Source organism: Chiroxiphia lanceolata, chromosome 4 (genome assembly GCF_009829145.1).
Source record: "Chiroxiphia lanceolata isolate bChiLan1 chromosome 4, bChiLan1.pri, whole genome shotgun sequence".
In the NCBI taxonomy this organism is placed as follows: domain Eukaryota; kingdom Metazoa; phylum Chordata; class Aves; order Passeriformes; family Pipridae; genus Chiroxiphia; species Chiroxiphia lanceolata.
This window is the reverse complement of record NC_045640.1, coordinates 71,648,481-71,669,433: the sequence shown is the minus strand read 5'-3', so window position 1 is coordinate 71,669,433 and position 20,953 is coordinate 71,648,481. Positions and strand designations below refer to the sequence as shown.

Below are 20,953 nucleotides of genomic sequence, written 5' to 3'. Positions count from 1 at the left end.
TCCCTGCCCGGGGTTGTGACCGGGGCTGTGTCCCCACTCCCCCCCGAGCAGCAATCCCTCTCTGCCCGGGGCTGTGCCCCTGCTCCCCCCGGGCAGCGATCCCTCCCTGCCTGCTGCCCTTCCCGGGGCTGCGCCCCTGCTCCCCTCCCGCAGTCCCGGGGTCAGCACGGCGTCCGTGAGGCGCTCGCCCCCCCCTGCTCGGGCGGAGCTCCGCTCTCGAATGCACCGCGCACGGCTCGTCAGCTCCCTCGGCACTTAACCCGTGGCCCTCGCCCCGCCGGGGGCCGCCCAGATGTCAGAAGAGGTGACGAGCCCACAGGGTGACGGAGCTCTTGAAGAGCAGCGCTTTGTTTTGCGTTGACTAAGTACTGACATAACCCACCCCTCCACTAGACATCAGATGCTGTCTGAGGCCACTACCTACTTCGCAGGGCTGGGAAATACGTACTTGCTTGCTACTCACGAGAAGTTGGCTATGGCTGTTTTAAAGCGAGAAAAAGGAAAAAAAAAAAAAAACAAAAAAAAAACAAAAATAAATAACTAGGAGTCCAGGGCACGGAGCTCCAGGCTGGGATCGCTTCGGTGACCGGCTCCCGGTGCCGGGCGGGCGCTTCCCAGCGGAGCGGCCGCGGGCCGGGGGCTGCAGGCGAGAGCCCGCGGGGAAGCGCCGCGTGTGCCCGTCGGTGGCAGCTGAACGGGGCTGCTGCGCGCTGCTTTCAGTTTTTGCTCTTTCGAAGGTGGGGGCGGCGGGAGGGAACCTGGGGGAGTCGCTTCTTTTTATTTTCTTCGGAGACGAGCAAAGGGAAACGGGAAAGAGCGAGCTTTCGCTGGGAAGAAAGGAACTGCCTCTATCTGCCTCCGCTCCGGTCTTACCTTGTAGCTTTCCTAACAAAGTAAGAGCGGGTAAAGTCGCCGTGATCGTCCAGCCACGCTTCCACCGCTTCCTGCTCGGGCGGGGGGGCAGAGCAGCGCTCCATGCTCCCGCCGCCGCTCTGCCGCCTCCTGCCGCGGCTGCCGGCGCTGCCTTTCCCCCGGCCCGGCCCGGCCCGGCCCGGCCCGGCCCTCCTCCACTACCGGTGCCCGGGGCTCCCACCCGTGCCTGCGCCGCTCTCCCAGGTGTGCGGCCGGCAGGAAGCCCGGTGCGCGGCACCTCAGCGCATCTCCGGCCCGGCCGCCGGTCCCGCCGCGGGCACAGCCGGCTCCACCTCCGCCGCGGCCCCGCCTGCCTCCAAAAAGTGGGAAATCGGGTGTCACTTCGGAGTGGTTCGCTGCGGGGTGTCAATATGGGAGCTTTGACAGACCTCAGCCTGGGTGTGAGTGCTAAAGCCCTGGCTTTTCAAATCCTTCATGCCTACAGTGCGGCTCTTAGATGCCTTTCTGACATTTAATAAGCACAGCCTAGCTCTGAAGATGCTCAGCTCACAGCTCCTACTTTCTCTAAAATTAGGCAGCTAGGACTGAAAATTAGGCAGCTAGGACCAAAAAATGAATACATCACTTTCATGTATTCTAGTTCCATTCTAAGGTGTGCATATGCACCCATTTATAATATTTTATACTCTGTATTCACAATAGACATTTCACAAAGTAGGATGCACATCCAAGGCTTTCTATGTCATCCCGTGCAGTGTCTTTGAAGGTAAGATAACATATATCATATGAAATGTTCTCTGCTGCTCTTAACCCCTTTTCAGGCATATATAGACTCGATTTATAGAGAGGTGGGATTCTGCAGCCTGCGAAGGGGTATCAACAGGAAAATCACAGCAAAGGGATTAAGAGCCTGTCCATGAGCTCGGGGAAAAAGTTTTGTCTTTTGTGTCTTTATGTCACATCCGTGCACAGCACTCACTTGGACACGTGTGGGTTTTATCTTCTGTGCCTTTATGTCACATCCGTGCACAGCACTCACTTGGACACGTGTGGGTTTTGGCTATGAGTGTTTGTGTGAAATATGAGGCACACAGAAAGGGGGGGTTTACATGAACATTGCTCTGCTATAAAGAGGATCTCAAGACAGATAATGTGCACGGTGACCAGAGAGCAAATATGAAGGTGAAGCATAAGCCAGTTACATGCTGCATGAGTCAAGCTGCTACTCAAGGCAGAGACAAATGTTTCAACAGGGAAATACAGAATTACCAAGCAAACTGCATAAACAGACAACATGGCAATAAATGAAGCAGATGTTCAATGTCAAAACCTGGAAAGAGTAGTATATTAGAAAAAAAAGAAAAGAAACCTGTCTTGTAACTCATAGAATTCTACATTAACCATTTCATTTCAGGAAAAGGGTTTTGAGGCAATAAAAGCCCTTAAGCTAGGCAAAGCTTTTGGAATATAACACTGTGTTAGAATGCTAAAGTATAATAACAATGACAAACGTACAGTTATATGATGCAGATTTTATAAGTATCTGAAATGCCGTTCCCTGAAGGATCTCATGGAATATCGATCATCCCATCTCAAAAAGTAATTGCAGAATCATCAGAGGTGATCTAGACAGGAAAAACAAGGAGGACCAAACACATGGAAATATCTTTTCTGTAAAGAGGCAGAAGGAGTTTGTTTACAAAAGGACAAATACAAAAATATAATTTAATTACTGGTATTTAAAAACTAAGATAAGATTTTCTCTCTGTCTCATAGGAGAATAACAAGGTAATGGTCAATGAAATTATGTCAGCTGCAATACATAGCGTCTCATTTCATGTAATTAGGAGTAGCACTAATAGAAATAAGCATTTATACTGTAGTACCATCCAGTAAGCCACAGTCAGGAACAGAGGTTTTGCTGAGCACTGTAAACATATAATATTAAATACCGGGCCAGCTGAGACAGATACAGCATCCCTGTGCCTCCTGCCACAAGGAACTGGGACTGTGGGTGCTGGGGCTGTTATTTGCCTGCAGATAAGAATCAGTAAAGCCAATGCAAATGATTATCTTCCTGCGAATGCAGTGGCAAAGCAGCAGTTCAAAGGGTTGCTACCCAAGCAAAGAATAGCATAGTCTTTCCCAAAAGAAATAAAAGTGGAACAGCTGGGGGGGAAAGGGGGATATTTTCTCCGTATCCGATGAATTTCCATGAATAATAATGAACACGCTGTTTTCAATTTTAAGGTGACAGGAGGGGATGAAGGCCAAACATAACAAAGAATGAACGGTAAAAGTGGAAAAAGTCTTCTGTAATTTTGGCTTCCAAAGTGCTCCGAAAAAGCTCCGTGTACCTTAGCTCTCGCCCAGCTTTCCAGTTTGTTTCTGAACTCAGAGGACAGAATTGGTGTAGAGTAGCTATAGACCTGAAAAGGGGTTGGCATACAAATAAAAATGTCCAGTTCAGGTTTAGGAGCTGGTTGGGAGCTCAGTGTCAAAGCCAGGATGCTTTCCCATCAGTAGACCGTGCTACAGCAGGACTGGTTGATGCAGAAGCTTTATAGCTGAAATCTTCCATTTGATCTTTCGCAAATATTGTCGTGTAAGGAGACAAGAAAGTGGGATTTTTTTTGCGTGTCCAAGGCACACACATTAGAAATGCTGCTAACTCATGATAATTACTAAGGACAAATATGGAAGTATGTAACTGGAGAAAGAAGTGTTTATGTGATATTTTATGCTCAAAGAACTCTATATTTATTTAAACTTATTTGAAAGTAATGTGATTCTGTATCATTTCCCTTTAGAAGAGAAGAAAATAAGGTTTCAGATGTCACCATAGTTAACTTGTCTGACTTACTCATTAGATGAATTGGAGCAGCATTTAGCTTTGCTAAGAAGTGGGAATTGGCTGTCTTTCTACTATCCCTTGAATCTGGAAAACAGTTGGTCCATTTTGGCTCCTAAATCAAGGTAAGGGCTGTACTATATTGCCAGTGAGGGTAGAATATGATAAGATAGAGGAAAGTATTCCTCTTGTTTATTAGCCAGCACACATGCAAACATACACAGTGAAGAATCCCACTACTAGTAAAGCAAGTTTGCATTTCCCTTCCATTATATAAGTTGCATAAAGAGAGTGTAACAGCAACCAAAATCCAATTAATTTAAAATCTAATTGTTATTTCGTGATGAAAATACTGACTGATGAGAATGTCTTATCAGTTTATTCTCTCAGTCCTTTCCAAATAATTGCTGGAAATGCTTCCCAAATAAACATGGCCATGCAGAGCTACTCACTCATTGCATAACCCGCCTTCCCCTCAGGGATAACAGTGCATATGTCCTGCAGGAAGCCATGGAAAACAGTAGCTTCCTCCTATTTTGATTTGGATGTGATTGAGCACTTGCGTCAATCAAAGGACCGTGTGAAATTATTGTTAACCTCGGGAAAGCAGCAGCTTCTCAGAGCTGGTGGTGATACATGGACATTTGTCTGGGAAATACTAACTTCATCCCTGAGAAATGTCACTTAGGATTTGAGTTTAGTATATTAGCATTTAATATGCCAACCGACCAGTATGCTCAAATTTTAACCTTTTCCAGTTTCTGTTGGAACTCTCAGGATAAGTTGGAAACCTGTTACCAAGCCTCAGCCTTCTTTTCTTTGAGCTAAGTAGTGCCACATCTTTAAGTTCTCCCTTGAACATCACGTTTTCCAGCCCTCTGATCATTTTTTTCCACTTCTGATGTTTCCTTAATTGTCTCTACCATTCCTGCAGTGTCTCCCCAAGCTGGGATCAAGTAATCCAGCTGAACACATATCAGTGCTACATGAAGTGGAAGGGATATTTTGGGTACCTTGCAGGCTCTACTGCTGCCAATACAGTCACCCTTGGATATGCCTTCTTGGCAACAGCCTGGATTTGTTGACTTGTGGTCACCATCTATGCTCTCTGTTCCCTTTTTAAATACTTGCCTTGTATTTAAATATATTTATACCATGTACTCAGGTGTTACCTGAGCACCTGTTTACCTCTGCCAAACTGTATTTTCTTGAAATGCCTACTTTTATGATGATCTCCTCATGTTTTTTCTGATAAAAGGCCATGGAACCTCATCCAGCAGTTCAGCATTAATGCAAGGTTTTAGAAAGACTATTGTTTTTACACAGGTATTTAAAACCCAGTGTGTCCTCGAGTATGTTGCTCACAGTTTTCCTTGCTAATGGACATTTCTGCTGGTTTTCCTATCTATCTATCTATCTATCTATCTATCTATCTATCTATCTATCTATCTATCTATCTATCTAATCTTCAATAGCATGTATGGAACCCATTATGTTTTTTCTCCAATAGATTAGAAAGCCATCCCCTCGCCCATTTCTGTACTGATAAACCACAATTCTATGTTAAACTTCTCACACCTTAACATAAAAGCTGAATTTCTGAAGGCTCCCTATCATCACAAATTACTAGTATTGTTTCTATCAGTAAAGCCCTTGGTTTTCTGGAGGTGTTCTTTCAGCACGTTTTTCCAGGAATGGTCTTTCTGAAGCCACAAAGACGTGTAGTAGCACCAACAACTCCGTCTTGGCAATAAGAGTAATTTTGCCTACTCTTTGCTCTGAGAATGTGTGTCTGCTTGGGTCTACTGGTACTGCTTCTTCCTTTTCACAGTAACTGCTTTTCACAAAATCATTTTCTGTCTTGAAATGTGACCGATTTTCTTTGTTCTTTTAATGAACCACTTGGATTTCTCTGTGTTAAAATATAGGCCAGAGCTCCCTAAGTGATTGTAGTTGGTCTATATTAAGTCCCTGCCCTTTCTATTATTTATATCTATATAACTTTTTGCAATTTGCAGTTTTTTCCAACAATAATTTTATATTTTTGTTTGGGTCGTTCAGTATAGTTTGAGTCCATTTAGTATTACTAGACTGATTATACAATGGTGAGGTTTTTACCAAAACCCCTTTAGAGTTGTGAGCCAAAGCCCTGCAATAATCTTACAAGAGTTTACTTTATCAAACTAATTCATAGTCTCGTGGGGAAATAGGAAGGGGTTTTTTTTCCTGACAAAACTAATTTTCTCTGTTGACTGGCGTTAATTGTACTATCATCCTTTAATTGTGCACTGATTTCTTCCTGTACCAGCCTTTCCATCAGTTTCTCTGACGTTGATGTCAGGCAAAATGATCTGCAATTTCCTTATTAAATAATGGAACAATGCTTGCTGCTCCTCTGTCTTCGGGATCTTAGGTGAAATTTCAAGACATGTTTTTTCTTAGTTTGGTTCTTTTCAGTTTTATCTTACTGAAGCTCAGGGTTAATACCAGTTAAACAGGTATTATTTTACTTCTTGATATTTTGGAATCTTAGTAGTGAACATCTGAATTTCTACTTCGGTAGATCATGCGAGGAATATTTAGGCAGCACAGAGCTGGTTAATCTTTCTAGCCCTGTTTGTTACTATCACTATGAAATATTTAGAGTAATAGAAGATTTGATCTTGTCCAGACCCCAAAATAATTAAACTGTTGAATGTTTCCTATTGGTCTATGTGGAAGACATTTCTGAAAGACCCAGCTTGTGCTTTTAACTCTTCTTGTCCCATTAAGAGGAAACATACTTCACTAAAACTATGATCTGATTTCCTCACGAGAACAAGCAGCACTGGCATTCTCTGTGCAGCACTGGTTCTGGAAAAATAATTATGAATGGAAATCGTGGCTATACTTTTTAGAGACCACAGCTGGAGTCAGGAAGGACTTCTTTGTACTGGAAGCTGTACCACGTGTATATCTCTTGCTTGGGTGGGTATGTCACCAAATATTCACATTTTTCTTTTTAATTTATGAAAGTGGGGGGGGAATGGAGGTCTGCACACAGTCCAATAAGAAGCCTGAAGGTAAACACAGAATATATTATTGAAGTATTACACAGTGAGGATAAAACTTGTTTTCAGGGCATTTTAGGAATGCACAGACATATTCTGGTTATGAAGTAAAGCGTTAATCTGTGATTGTGAAAGATCAACCAAAAGATTGAACAGTAAGTAAAGTGAACAGAGAGATTACTTGTGGATAACATGTTATAACCTAAAGGTATTATAACCACAAAATCTTCACTGTTCTGAACAAGCCAGGAAAATATGTAAGAGATTAGTTTGTACCTAAGGCTGACTGCAGCACTGCTAAATGAATACAGTGGGCTTGCTTGGCATTTTAATTAGACTCAAGAACAAAATGTAGGAGAACAGCCAGGCTGAAAAGAGGTTGTTATACTTGAGTGTGGGTCTACTTCTGGATCCCATTTGATTTTTTTTGGAGGGCTATGGCACACTTGGGATCCTTTCATTTTGCCCTTTAGTTTTCATACCTATCCCTCGACACATCTGTGGTGTAGATGTTTGCTCAGCCATGGGAGCCTGAATGAGGGTGTTCCCAAGGTACCGCTGCTGATCCCAAAACAGCAGCAATCCGTGGAGAGATGTTACCCACAGTGGCTGTTCATGCAGACCTGTCTCTTTTTTTTTTAAAACTTTGGCTGCTGGGAGCACCCGGAGCTTTTAAAACCTTTTGATACTTGCTAACTAGTTTCTCTCTAGCAAATGAAAGAAGAGAACTGTTAGACCAAATCAGTGAACTAGATCTCTAGACACTCCCAGTAGACAGCTTGGGGTCAGCATCATCCTGCCTTCCTACAGAAGTGAAGCTGCATTTCCTGGAAAATTAGTGAGCATTCCAAGAGCGACTGGGTCCAGATTGTCATGGCTACATATCTTTTCACTCTTGGTGCTCCGTTTCTGAGATGGCTACTTACATTTCCTCCCTGACCGGTCACAGCTCGTGAGGTCTCTGAGGCAGGGGCTGTCCATGACCACACGTCCCTGTGGCATTCAGCATAGTTGGGACTTCACGTGCTGCTGGAAAACCAATGCAAAGGACAAAGTAAACCCGGTTTTGTTGGAATACAAATTCAATTTGCATTGCTTGCAAGCTTTTCTATTTATCAGTGTCCCCCCACTAGATCAGTGAGGACAGCAATAGCACTGCCCACAGCAAAATGGAAGGTTTATGGGGTTTGACTTAGGCTGTAGAAAAGGTTTCTGTCATAGCTGAAATTACATCAAATGAGTCACTTGGTTTTAGTGTAATGTTTAGACTTCTAAATCACCGAGTACAGAACAACAACATTAAGGAGACTCTTGATGAGCCTAAAACTCCTTCCAGCTGCTTGTGAGCTACTGGCTGTTCCTGACATTCCTGCTGGGTCTGGTCTCTTTTTGGAAACTCTGAAAAAAAGGTTTAACTTTTATTTGAGCTTATCGAGTTTATTTGAATTTTATTCATTTCCAGAGTAAAATGTTTATGTGCAAACAAGTTTGCGTGGTGATCTCATGGCTCTCAAATAATAATAGGAGCACCCCTGAGGAAATGAGAAGTGACACAGCATGGGCCAGCCTGCGAGGACAGCTGAGTGCTTGCAGGCTGTGGCCTGGCTTCTCAGCTCATCCTGCACTGAACACATACATATCCAGCTGTTTTCCTCCTTTCCATGTGTGACTGGGTGACAGAGGTGCAAAATGGATGGAAAGGGAGGATTCTGTGTGTGTGGTACGTGGCCTTTTGCTGCCGTTTTTTTTTTCCTTTGTTAGTGATCTGGGACAGGGACTTTCTGTGTTTAATAAGAATTTTGTGCTCTCTAGAGTGTATGATAAACACTGCCAGTACAGTGATACTAACAGATAAAAGCACAGACAATTATCCAGACTTCAGGTTCTGTGTTGTCTGAATTAGTAGTGTGTTCATCTTGATTATTGTTGCCAAAATATATTTTATCTTTGACAGCTGACTTGTGGGTTTTGTAAAGAAAACCCCACTGCTTATTAAGTTTGTGTTGGCAGGATTGGATTCTGTATTTATAGGAAAAAGGCTACTTCAGGCTCCCTAAATCACATCTTTTCCTCTGTTCTTGCTTTAAGGTCCTAAAAACCCAGGGTAAATCAGGAAACGTTTGCCACTGTAGGTTCTTTCAGTGTAAAGGAAACCAAACACGTTATTGATAATTGACCAGTACTGTTCTTTTGATAGATTTACCTCTTCTTTCTATCTGCTGTTTGTCTTTCAGGATTGGATTGATTTATCCTTCCAGCATTTCTGTCTTAGGCAAAATATTTTTGCTATTTTATAGGAGATAAATCACAGCTCTTCCCTTTAGGTGCTTAGTGCTTGACTCTTAATTTCTTGATCTCTGTGTGAGAATAAAAGTCTGACCTTGTTTTACCACTTCAGAGTAGTTTGGGGAGGTAAGAGAATACAGACTTGTATGGAAGGAAAACTAGCAAAAGGAGAAAAAAAACCCCAAGCCCACTAAACAAATCTGTCTTCCTGACAGTTTTAATTTTTTAGTGAGGTTGAAAGCTGTTAATTTTATATGGACTAATATTCAGTTTAACTGATGGCATGGAGTTTATTGCAACCAGGTGAACCAATTTTGGCACTGCTGTAATCTTGTCATTCTATTGCTTGCTATAGTATGAAGTATTTAGGATGGAAAATGTATAACAAAAAAGGATACAAGTATACCTATATATAACACATCTATCTATTGTATGATGTTGATAGTTACTAATAGGGAAAGAAAATAAATGTAAGTTGTTCTTAAACCAGTCAGGAAACATGAAAGTGAATGCTGCAAGTCCTCCCAAGTCCTTTCCAGCCATAAAAACTTGTAGAATGTAGATTTTAGCACAGATAGAGCCCAGCTGAGCGTTGAGCTGAAACATGCCCAGTACTATTGTTTCCATCTGCCAACAGTCCTTACTTGCTTCGGGGGGTCCCTGCAGGTTCTGGCTGTTTTTCATTCCAAGTGGCTCAAAGCATTAGGACAGATTGGTCACTTCACATCTCAGCAGGAAAGCCTTGGATTGAAACAGCCTCCCTCATTCAAAAACAGAACTTCTTTCTTATTACTTTTTTCTTTTTTTTTTTTTTTTTTTTTTTTTTTTTAATTCCCCCAGTATTCTTGCTGTTTCTGAAGAGAATAGTAGCTCATAGCTCATGGATAGTAATATAAAATAATTTCTGAAGCTCTTACTGCAAATTAATAAAAAGAGTGAAGCATCTTTTGAGTTTTTTGTTTATGCATGCCTTTGAATATCTGTCCGTTCCTTTGACTCCAAGACCCTTCAAATTGACCAGCAATCATGAGGCAAACCCAGTGGAAACATAAAGATAACAAAATAGCGTGAACAGCTCAAAAAAGTAGGAGCCCTGTTGAAAAGAGATGCAGAGTTCATGCCCCCATCAAGAGTCAGGGTGTCAGTGACCACCTCAGGAGAGGACAGCACCCAGGCAGCAGAGCTCAACATCCTGCTGGTGCTGGAGCTGGAGCTCTGTAAGGTCCCAGGTAGGTGTTAGACAGCAAGGACTCTCCTATGTGGATTCTTCCCTACCTGCAGTGTTAGTGTGATTTGATTAAAAACCTGGCAGCCACAAAGTACAAACAGAAAAAACGCAGCTGGATTTATTCTGATGCTCCCAGAGCAAATGGCTCTCCTGCTTCAGGCTGGACTCTGCCTGCCCTCTTGCTTCCTTTCCTCTGCTAAGGTTGAGTTTAAACATGTCTCATCCACTACTTCAAAGAACAGTGTGGAGACAGCCTAACTTTCATTTGCCCTCCTAAGTTTAGTTTCCTTTTGCAAGGAATCAGGGAAATGTCTCTCTGCATATTGACCATCATACCCTTCACCTTCTAGATCAAGAGTAAAGTTCTTTTCTGGCATCTGTAGTGTTCTCAGCACATGGCACCAAACCCCATTTCATTCATGCTCTCATCAGCACCAGCCCTTGAAAATGCCTTGCACTCTAGTGCAGAAAGCACAATATCCTCTGCTGTTCAACCCCCCCTCAGAAAACTCTTCCTCCACAGCACTTAGAAACAGCAGTCAGTAGCAGCAGAGAGCCATCGTTGGCTGACCACTCTCACTGGTGGTTCTGGTTTGCTGCTCCCCCTTTGATCTCTCTGTGTGCTGCTCACCGACCTGTGCTCCTCAGCAAAGGTCCCTGGGGCACGGACCAGGCCTTTGTGTTTTGTACAGGGTGTTTCTGTTCCCTGCATGAATGTCTTGACCTTTAAAAGGCAACTCTAGGCCTGTCAAAATGTGGTTTATTTAATCATGAACCTGATTGGGAGGTAGCAAATCTCTGTTACGGGCCCAGAATTCTCTCTGAGTACTGTTTGTGCCAACCCAGCTTTGCCCACACAAATGTTCATGAAGCTCAGTGAAAGAGAGCTGTAAATAAAGAGAAGGTGTTCAAAATGATGGGAAAAGCTTTCTTAATATTTACGTTCTTCCTTGTTGACAAAAAGGGTAGTTTGAATTCAACTCAAACTGGTTTTTTTCCAAAAATGAGAAAAATACAACCGATAATTTTATTCCCCAGCAGAGCAGATTAGTCAGCGAGCTAAGATCAGCACAATGAAATGGAGCAATTTAAAGAGAGCCATTAAAGGTAAAAACATCTGAGTAATCGACAACAATGTTCCCTTCAGTACAACAGGGCATTAGAAGAAAGCTGAGGCCTCACTGAGTTTCACTGGCTACAAAGTAGAACAGAAACTTTCTCCATAAATCCCTGGGTGCAAATGCAGGAAGGTGGCTGTGTAATCTGAGCTGGCTGACCCTGCCAAAGGAGCAGGCTGTAAACTCACTGCCTAAAGAAATGATGAAAAAAATCAGTGCTGAGAGGACAACTTGCTCTTTTATTAACGTTCATCAGATTAGAGAAGCGAAGTAACTGAAGCAATGTGAGCAGAGCACAGAGGCAGGGGAGTGAGAGTTAAGAAATGCTTTTGAAGTGTGCCATGGGCTCTCTCAGAGAGCCTCTCATCACTCTGCCCTCCAGTCTGTCCTGCCAAACAGCTGGCACGGCACGAGCTCCGTGGGCAGGCAGGCAGCGCCTTTCATCCAGCTGTGCCATCCAGAGTACAGGTGCTTTCCCTTGTGCCTGGCAGTTCCTTGCTGGCTTCCAGAGTTTTGGCAGAATCATTCACAGATGTTTGATACACAGGGATGTTGCAGAAATTCATTGAAGAGGGATGTGAACTTAATGCACGGTTAATACTGTTGTCTTTGTCTCTGTAAAGTCCATCTGTGCATCTGGTATGAAATGATAGATGCACGTTGGATTGAAATTCCTTCTCGAAAGTTATATATCCCAGAAATTAAGGAAATAAACCCTTTCTACTTAAGTTGCATGTAGGAGTTTGGATGTGCTTTGAAAGGCACTGACCTGTCAGGGCCAAGGCTGAGATCCTTACCCACAGAGCGTGGTGCACAGATCACTCCTCAAAGAGAGCCTTTCCCCTCTGGACAGTTCCACAGAATACTGCTGTGTCCCTGATCCTCCTCAGGATTGCTGTGGGAGTGGTAGGAAACTTGCTGGGGATTAATGCCAGTGCATGAGAGCACAGAACTTAGACCAAAGCCCTTCCTCGTTATTCCTGAATCCCTGCAGAAGTCGGCAGAAACTGAGGTGGCCCTAAGTGTACATTTATAGGAAAAGTGAAAAACAACCTAGTGACAGGCGACAAGTATTTTAACAGGAGAATCTAATTTTTCTCTTTTCACCACGTCATGCAGAGCACGGTGAGCGCTGTATTTGCTGGCAGAGGAGGGAAGTCTGGGGAATCTATTCATTTTCCTCCCCATTTAAACAAACAGTTTCTCATAACCATGACCAAGAAAGGAAGCAAAAGCACTTAGCAAACTTATATTAAGTGTTCTAACTCAGTGTTTGTATTTTGTGCCTGAGAAATATACTGACTGTATTGATAGCATGGTAACGTCCTGCAGCTCCTGCAGTCTGATGTGGGAGAGGGCTCAGGGAATATTTTTAACCTTCTATGGAAACTTAATTTTGTTTTCAAAATACCTGCAGCTCAGAATAGTCTGAGCCATTCTGGAGCAAAAATTGAGGCCCTTCAAAGAAAGTTCACGGGAGTCCCACAGGGTAATCCTGCCTGGGAGAAAAAGATGGTAGTGCCCAGAGACAGGACTCCCTCAGAGGAATTCTATCCCTTTCCCTAACTTTCTAGTACTTTGGTAATGTAATTTGAAGGCAGAGATCTGGTGAACACCAAGGATGCTCCTGTAGGGAGGTGGTTTCTTTCAACCGGAGAGCTGTCTTGGATGAACTCCAGCTGTCTGCATAATCTCACTACTACCTAAGGCTTTATAGAATTGAATTTGATGGGTAAAGCAATGACTTTTCTTACTAATCTGGAAGTTTCTGCAATTTCATACAATTTATGAAGTTGTGCTCTCTTCCTGCAAGTCTGTATTTTTGGTAATCAAGCCAGAAGTTCTCACTTTGGGAAAAGTAAAGCAGATTTTAAATATGTGATTGAAAAGAAAATTTGGTCTCGAGAAACTGAAATACTTAAATTTTGTTTACTTTTTTATCCTCATTTCATAATTTTGAACATTTCATACTACAGTTCCCTTGTGTGTAAGTAAACTTTTATTAGTTAGGGATGAGCTGCAACTTCCAAATGCAGTCTCCAACGGAAAAAGAAACTTAGTGAAGAACTGTTGGGTTTTTTTGAAGAATACATCTGAAAGGCTTGGATAAAAGATTTTAATTTCTTTCTAGAATTTATCATCCCAATTACCAAAATAATTGACCCTCCTGCCACAGAAGGCACAAGTCAGAAATTGCGTTGCTTGGCAGATCTTGTGTTTTTAATGAGCAGTGCTGTCATTGCGTGGCTTGGTTTTCCTCAGGAAAATCCCACATCTTTTGCAGAGCTGAAGCAAAATGTTTTGTACTTATTAGCTGCCTTGAAAGGAATTAATCATAATGTCGAAAAAAAAAAGGTGGAATTGTGAAATACAGGTGTTTTATGGCAAGGAGTGGCTCCTTGTTTGAAATTTCTGAAAATAAAGACAGGATATGGTGCAGTGATTTGTGCCCCTCAGAAACCTCACCAAGTACAGAATGCAGGAGAAATATCCCAGGCTCAGGATCAGGAATGATACCTGGAGTCATCTTTGCTGTCCTCTTCACCATCCCATTCTAATCACTCATGGAAAACTAATTAAATTTGAGAAGCACAGTCACTCTTTATGCAGTGGGTCAAATTGTCCTCTTTACCCTGTACTGTATGTTTGGAGTGACTCAAAACAGAAGCTTGTAGATGATGATATTTTTGTCCTCTTTGGGAGTGGTGTTTCTCTCAGAACTTAAAGGAAGCAGCAAATCTGACTGATGGCAATGTGTAATTCCACTTTGGTAATTTTACTTTAAAAGCTGTTACTCTTTTTCCTTACACCCCCAGGCTCAGCTTTTTCTAAAATAACATTTTTTCTGCTTGTGTCCCACTGTAGTTTACAGTAATGGTCTCGTCTCTGTCTCCAGTGCTCTCGTGGGAGTACTTAGAAGTGTCCATCAGTCTGAATATCTCTGAGTGAATTCTATGGAGTATGAGCCAGACCAGCCTTGTGAACTTTGCTACCACACAGGAAGTGCAGCAATGTCAGTGAGAGCCCAGTGTGGATACGGGTTATCTGTGTGATCAGATGAAGTAGACAAATATCCTCTGGAATCAAGAGTGTTTGTCCTGATGCCTGAAGAACCGTATTCTCCACAACTCTGTGAACCTGAATCTAATTTCCATTGGTAAGGAGAGGAGATTCAGGTCATTTTTTTTTTTGCTCAGAAATAACAGGTATAAAAAGGAAAACAACAAAGGGTCTTGACAATCATTTCTTGGCAATTCCCACTTCCCGTCAGAAGCAAACACAGATGCTTTTTGCAAAGTGACGCAGATGTCACCGCACGTCCATGGCTTGGGAAGGCACAGATGGACTCATGTTTGGAGAAAAAACAACAGGCACTGAGTTTGGAGAGGAAAAACAGCCTTTGATATTTTGTGGCTGTTCCTTTCTGAGAGAGGCACTGCAGACACCGAGTAGCTCAGGCTCTCAGTTCTGAGAGCGGGCCTTCCAGCACGGTGATTCTCCCCTGGCACAAGCAAGGGTTTGGTTATGATTCCTTCTGACTTTCTGCCATTTTCATCTAATTTGCTAATTTTACTGACTTGATACAGAGTCAGAATTCCTTATTTCCATTTCTACTGCCTAGGATTATTTTTGTTATAACTGTCTATTAGTTATAACTAGTTACTAATTTATTTCTAGACATAAATAAATAAAAAAACCCAGTTCCTGACCAAAGTAGTTCATAATTCAACATGAGTAATAATTTAAATTATTTAGTTATCTTTGTTTCAGGTTACTCCAGCTGCAAACCAGGTATAAAATATTTATTTTAACTTCCCAGGGCATTGTGAGCTTTCCTTCATTAACACTTATAGAAATGGTTACATATGAGAAATAACAGCTGCTGTATCGTGTCAAAATATTACTGACAAAGATGTTGATTCACAATAAATACTCAGAATCCTTTATGGAGCAGTGCATTAAACTTGGGCTTGAAACATCAGCCTGCCAATGTCATCCAATTTGGCCAGAAGGTGCCCCATAAATACCTGGGGTCTGCTTTGTCATAGGTTACATTTTGCTTGCCTTCTACACTGCACTGATCTCTGCTTTCAAATTAGTATTTTTCCATGTATTTTCGTTTGATACATGGAAGTATGTCAGTGACTGGAAGTGGAGAAAGTTGCCAATTTATCTTTTCTAAGAGATCATGCGGGAATCAGTGTTAGTGTGATTTGGTTAAAAACCTGTCAGCCATAAAATACAATCAGCAAACTGTCAGACAAGTGTTTTTTCCTATTGCTGAAATAAGAAGGGTTGCACTACCTGCTTTGCCATTCCCAGCAAGGACAATTAAAAGTCTATCATCCACCTGTGGCTTGCACAGGAAAGAATTTTGTTTCCTTTAGTAATTTAAGTGTAAAAGTGTATAAGGGCCATCAGAGAAAGAAGAAAGTGAGTTGATCTGTATCAATTATAAACAGCAGGAGAAGAGAGGCTGTTATTTCATCCCCAATGAGTAGATACTACTGCATGTGATCTTTGAAAGACTCCCTCAGTCTTTTATCCAACCAGACCGAAGAAACTCTTATCTGTATCTATGTCTGTATCCGTATCTCAGAAGTTTTCACACACTAATAAAGTACTCAGCTATTAGGGAAAGTTATAAAGTTCTAATTCCTTTTACCACTGCAAGAAGGAAGCTGTTACTTTGGAACTTGTCTTCTATGAAAAGGGAAAAAAGCTATAATTCTTTCCAGGAACTTGACCAGAAAAAGTTTTCAGAGAAAATTTTCTTTTTGGGAGCAAACACCCACCGTAAAGCTCCACGTGGCACAGACTTGCAGGACGTGTTTCTGTCAGCCAGTCCTTTGTGAGGCTGCTGAGCTCAGGCTCCAGCTATGGGGTTAATGCCCCCCAGTGCAGATTAGTCCAAGTTTCTCATCAAGACTTGCCCCTCCTCCAGCAGAGGTTACTGATCTCTGAAGTTTGGTGATGAAAGTGTTCGTGAAATTCATGCTAAACACCATTTATTCAGAGGGGGGGAAAAGCAGCAAATCAAACTACTCTTAATAATACTTAAAGTAACCTGGCTTATCTTGAAATATCTGTTATAAGGGCTTGCCTACCTGTGAATTATGCCACTATATATAAAGAGCTGGTAATCTATAAGTATGATCATGACAGAAACCTTTTCATCCAGTTGATTTTCAGCCAAAAGTAGACCAGTGGCTTATCCCTATGTCTTGTTTTCCAAGGCCTTCTGGTACTGTTTGCTTGGGAAGTGTGGCCTTCTTGAAACCAAAGATAGCCATAAAAAAAAAAAAAAAGAACAATTTAATTCACGTTATAATTTGCAATTTAATTTAAGGCTGAGAAGGCATTCCGAGAAGCACGGCAGTAACACAACAGAGGGAGAGTGAGACAAATAAGCTTGCACTAATGTCAGCACTAATAAGGATCCTGCTTTCAGCAGCTGAGGCGGTGTGGTCAGGACTAGCTCAATTATGTCTGTGCTGTACTACAGCTTGTGGTGCAGATAAAACCAGACAGACATGGCAGTGTCTGTGTTGGGAGGCTTCCTCTAGTGGCAGCAAAATATTGGAGGCTCTTCCAGACGTGCTCGTGGGGAATTTTCACAAGTACTTATTTTCAACTTGCAAGGAGACACAAAGCTTTCTTTTAGTGACTTAGGAGAGAGTTTTAAACAATGGCACACAAGCACCTGAGTCTCACTTCAGAGCCTGCTACAGTTTTCGTGGTAATTTAGGAGTTGTCAATTCTGCCGTGTAATTTGCTGGATTGGAAGTCAACAGAGCTGTAACATTTCATCTCTTGGAGCTTGTTTCTCCCCTTCCCTCTAGTCTGTTAGTAGCTAACAATCTAAATCTCCAAGGCAGCCTCATATTATAGATCTTGCACAGTTCCAAGTACAGGGGAAACAGTCACTCAGGTTCTCAAGTGCTATTGTAAGACATAAATAATATGAAACATTACCTTGAGAGGTCGTTTTCATTTTTGTGGTGAGAACAGAGATGCAGGTGTAGAACTCATCTGTGTGGGTGAAGACTCTGGGGGCTTTAGAAATGCTTTAAAGCTGTAACTTCACCTGTGAGCTTGCAGGCATTTCAAATAAAATGCTTTATTCTTTGAGGGGGCTTGTGACGGACATAATTGGCCAAGTATGTACAAAACCTAACTACAGAGCTTGCCTCTGTACATATTTAGGGAAACAGAGAGATTGTTTCCATAAATTATAGTAAAACATACAAATTATATAGCAAATCACAAACACTGTAAAATGCTGTCTGAAAAGTTCAACCAAGCACTAGATACAAATTGACTTTGAATTCCAAGATTCCAAATAAACATATTTTCGCCTCTCTAGATTTATATGAGCTGTTGTAGTTTTCCACTGATTTCCTCTTAGTTCTAGGAGGTGTGTTTATATTTCATTCATTTGGCCTACTTGAGCATCCTTTTCTGTGCTAGTCCCTAAGTTTGATTTTCCAGTCAAGTACTCTTCTGGGGACACACAGCACATCAATCCCTCGGGGGCTAAATTTGGAAAGCGCAGCATCAATTGTTATCATTAACTGCCTTTAGAGTACATTTGAGTAGTGAGATAAATGATGGATTTCCCAAAGCTTCCTAAAGAACCATTTCCTACTTCAGACCAGGGCACATGCTCTGCTATCTGTTTAATCAAGTGACAGAAGGAACAGTCGTAGTCAAAAGCCAGAAGAGGAACAATTATCTAGTCAGATAACTTGAACATCTCTAAAAATTGACTCCACGGTGCTGTAAAGGATAATTTAATTTTCCTGCAGACATTAAAAATATTAATAAGGAGTCACTATAAATTATGAACAGTACAAAGTGTTCAAACCAACTCAGCTGTAAATTTCTTTTGGCCAGATTCCAGAGGTCTACTTTAGCCTTGCAGAGAAGATTTTTGGCCTGATACCGTGCTGCCTTTGCAGTTCCTTTGTTTCAGCACCAGCAAAGAGAAGCAGAAGGCTGGACCAGCCATTCTTCTTCTGAAGAGGCTGAAAAGATCAAGAAGGACTCCTGATATTATCTTGAAAAAAGCAGACTACTGGCTAAGGTCAGGAGTAATGGGGAGACAAATCACTTCATAATTAAGTTTAGAGAAAAATGATATAATTCTGAAGCGATAGCAGAGAGAGCACAAATAGCAAATTATTCTAATGAAAGCTTTTGTAGGCAAAGCCTTTCATTATAGCTGTTCAAAATGTGCAAAAGGGCAAAGTAACAAGTGTAAATACATTTTGTTTTTTTTCTTAAGCAGTGCCCAGTGTCACTCGAGCTCCATTTGTTCGAGTAGGAATATGGTGATCCAAAGGCAGATGGTGTTTGCTGATATTGGGTGACAGATGTCCCCTCATCCTTGAGATGATGCAGTTCAGTGTAATGCATTTAGAGCTGAGTTATGCAAAATATTGAGCACCCTCAGCTCCCACTAATGGCCGGGGCAGCTGGAGGGGCTCAGTCCCTGCCAGGAGGTGATGCACGGCTCTGAGGAGGCAGGGACCTTATTAGCTGAACTCTTCACCTGAACACTTGCTTTGGAGGTGTCCTGATCATCAGCTCCATTGAAATCCGCGTTCAGCATCTTTGGGATCACTCTCCAGTGACCCTGAAATCAAAGACCTTCCCCTCTTTTCAGAAAATCAATCAAATGCCCAGGAACTGCATCTGAAGAGAGCCCTCCAGCCAACCTGGACCCTTACTGCCCCTTGAACACAGCCGTCCTAGGATTATCAAACAGGTTTTCTTCTCCTTCAAAAGAGGTTCCTTTTTGCAACATCAAGTAGCGTTTTTGAATTTATCAATATGGAGTCTGAGATGTGGCTGGCAAGTGTATAAAAGTCAGAGTCGGATTTAAAGAGCCACTGTAGTAGTATAAAGGGAATATCCTATTAGTGGGAATTTCATTAAAACTCTTTAGGAGAAATTTCTCCGTGGCCATCAGTTTAAAGCCAGTGAGAAACCAGCCTCTTTCTTAGTTAGGACTGATTATGTAGTCCAAAGTACAATCACCCATTCTTAACTTCTGGATGTTGCTGCAAACTCTGGATGGAAATGGTTACAAAGCAATAATTTAGGAAAACGTGCCCTGTGGATTAATTCATCCTTGCCTTAAAAGTTCCTGGATTCCTGCTGAACCTCAGCTTTGAGCTTCCCTGAACAGAACCGAGAGACAGTGACTTCAGAGTTGATACATTTCCTGGGTAACAGAGTATGTGACCAAGTTACTATTAGCACATATTAAAACAAATTTTCAGCAGTTGATTCCAGTAATATTTCATTTTATATTTTGGTGCTATTCCTTTGTATAAAATTGTAGATTTTATTTCACAGGATGGTTCTCTGCATTTTTCTTTGTAGCCAATGAAATACCGTCATTTGAAAAAAAAAATTAATCTCCAAGGAATTTCTGGTTTTGAAAAAATGGGTATCTTATACCAACTCCCTCTGAATTCTTCTCTTTTTTAAACAATGCTGTATTTTTATGTAAGCAACATGCATGCCAGACTCTTGCATGAAAAATATGATGTGTATAGTGCACTTCGTTTATTCCTCGACATAACAACATAAGTTGAAAAAACACAGCGGTTTGTAGGAATTAAGTTATGACATGAAGCAGACTATTTGTGTCGAGAGAAGGAGACAATTTGCATTAAAAGCAGGGAGACACACGGTTCATGCAAATCTCCTGTGAACTGTGTTAAAATGTGAAAGAGACTCCGTGCAGGGCATCGTCACCCCAGGAGTTGTGTTTCACTGCAGAGGAACCCAAACACTACATCTGGGCAGTGCACAAACCCCCTTGCTTATGAAGTCCTGGATTTAAAATGCCTGCTCACCTCCTGTGACCCGGGAAAGGTCTAGGGCAGCAGCTCACTGGTAACACAGTTTCTTTCCCACTGTCTCCAAAGGGAGGAACTCAGTTGCTGCAGGACTTCAGCAGGCACTGGGAGGGGTTCCAGCATCGTGCTGAACAAAACATATTGTCTGCCTGAAATTGCAGCACAGTTTCAGGAGGAGCAGGCTGGCATCAGTCAGGTTCAGTCCACTTCAGGCAATTTGCCCAAAATAATAGATGGTGGTTAAAAATGATATTTGGGTTCCAAATACCCATCCAAGTGCATTCCACTTGGCAGCTCGACAGAACAGTCTTTTTTACAGTTTTATGCCATTAAAATCAGAGGTCACATAAAGTGTAACTATCCAAACATGAGACTTAATTATTGCTGCCCTGTGTCTGTAAAGGGCTTTGTTCCCTGTCAAGATGCCTGGATGCTTTAGCATAAATACTGTAACTCTGCTCCCCTACCATCCCTCTCTTCCTCCATCCCAACCCACACACAAAGTGGCATTTAAATGAGACTCTTCACACTGTGTCATAAATATTAATGACATGAAACTCAGAGCTTGGCATTTTTCATTACTGGCCCTCTTCACCACTGTTTCACACCTGGACTGCAGCCAGCCCCTGTGCAACGGGCTGACATTATTTTTTCAAGCATTGCTATTATCGAAG

At 42.1% G+C, this 20,953-nt stretch overlaps 1 protein-coding gene and 1 long non-coding RNA gene across 4 annotated transcripts in view; one reads left to right on the top strand and one right to left on the bottom strand.

Moving 5' to 3' along the window:
• PDE5A (phosphodiesterase 5A) overlaps positions 1-1,013 on the bottom strand; it is a 50,267-nt gene extending 49,254 nt beyond the window's left edge. For both annotated transcript variants that reach the window (XM_032686450.1, XM_032686451.1), the window contains exon 1: positions 874-1,013. In XM_032686450.1, the coding sequence (XP_032542341.1) occupies positions 874-977 (104 nt within the window). In that variant the 5' untranslated portion in view covers positions 978-1,013. The remainder of the gene's footprint in view (positions 1-873) is intronic.
• Positions 1-20,953, top strand: part of LOC116786128 — a 113,045-nt gene that overhangs the window by 58,755 nt on the left and 33,337 nt on the right. The gene's annotated exons all lie outside the window — the stretch shown is intronic.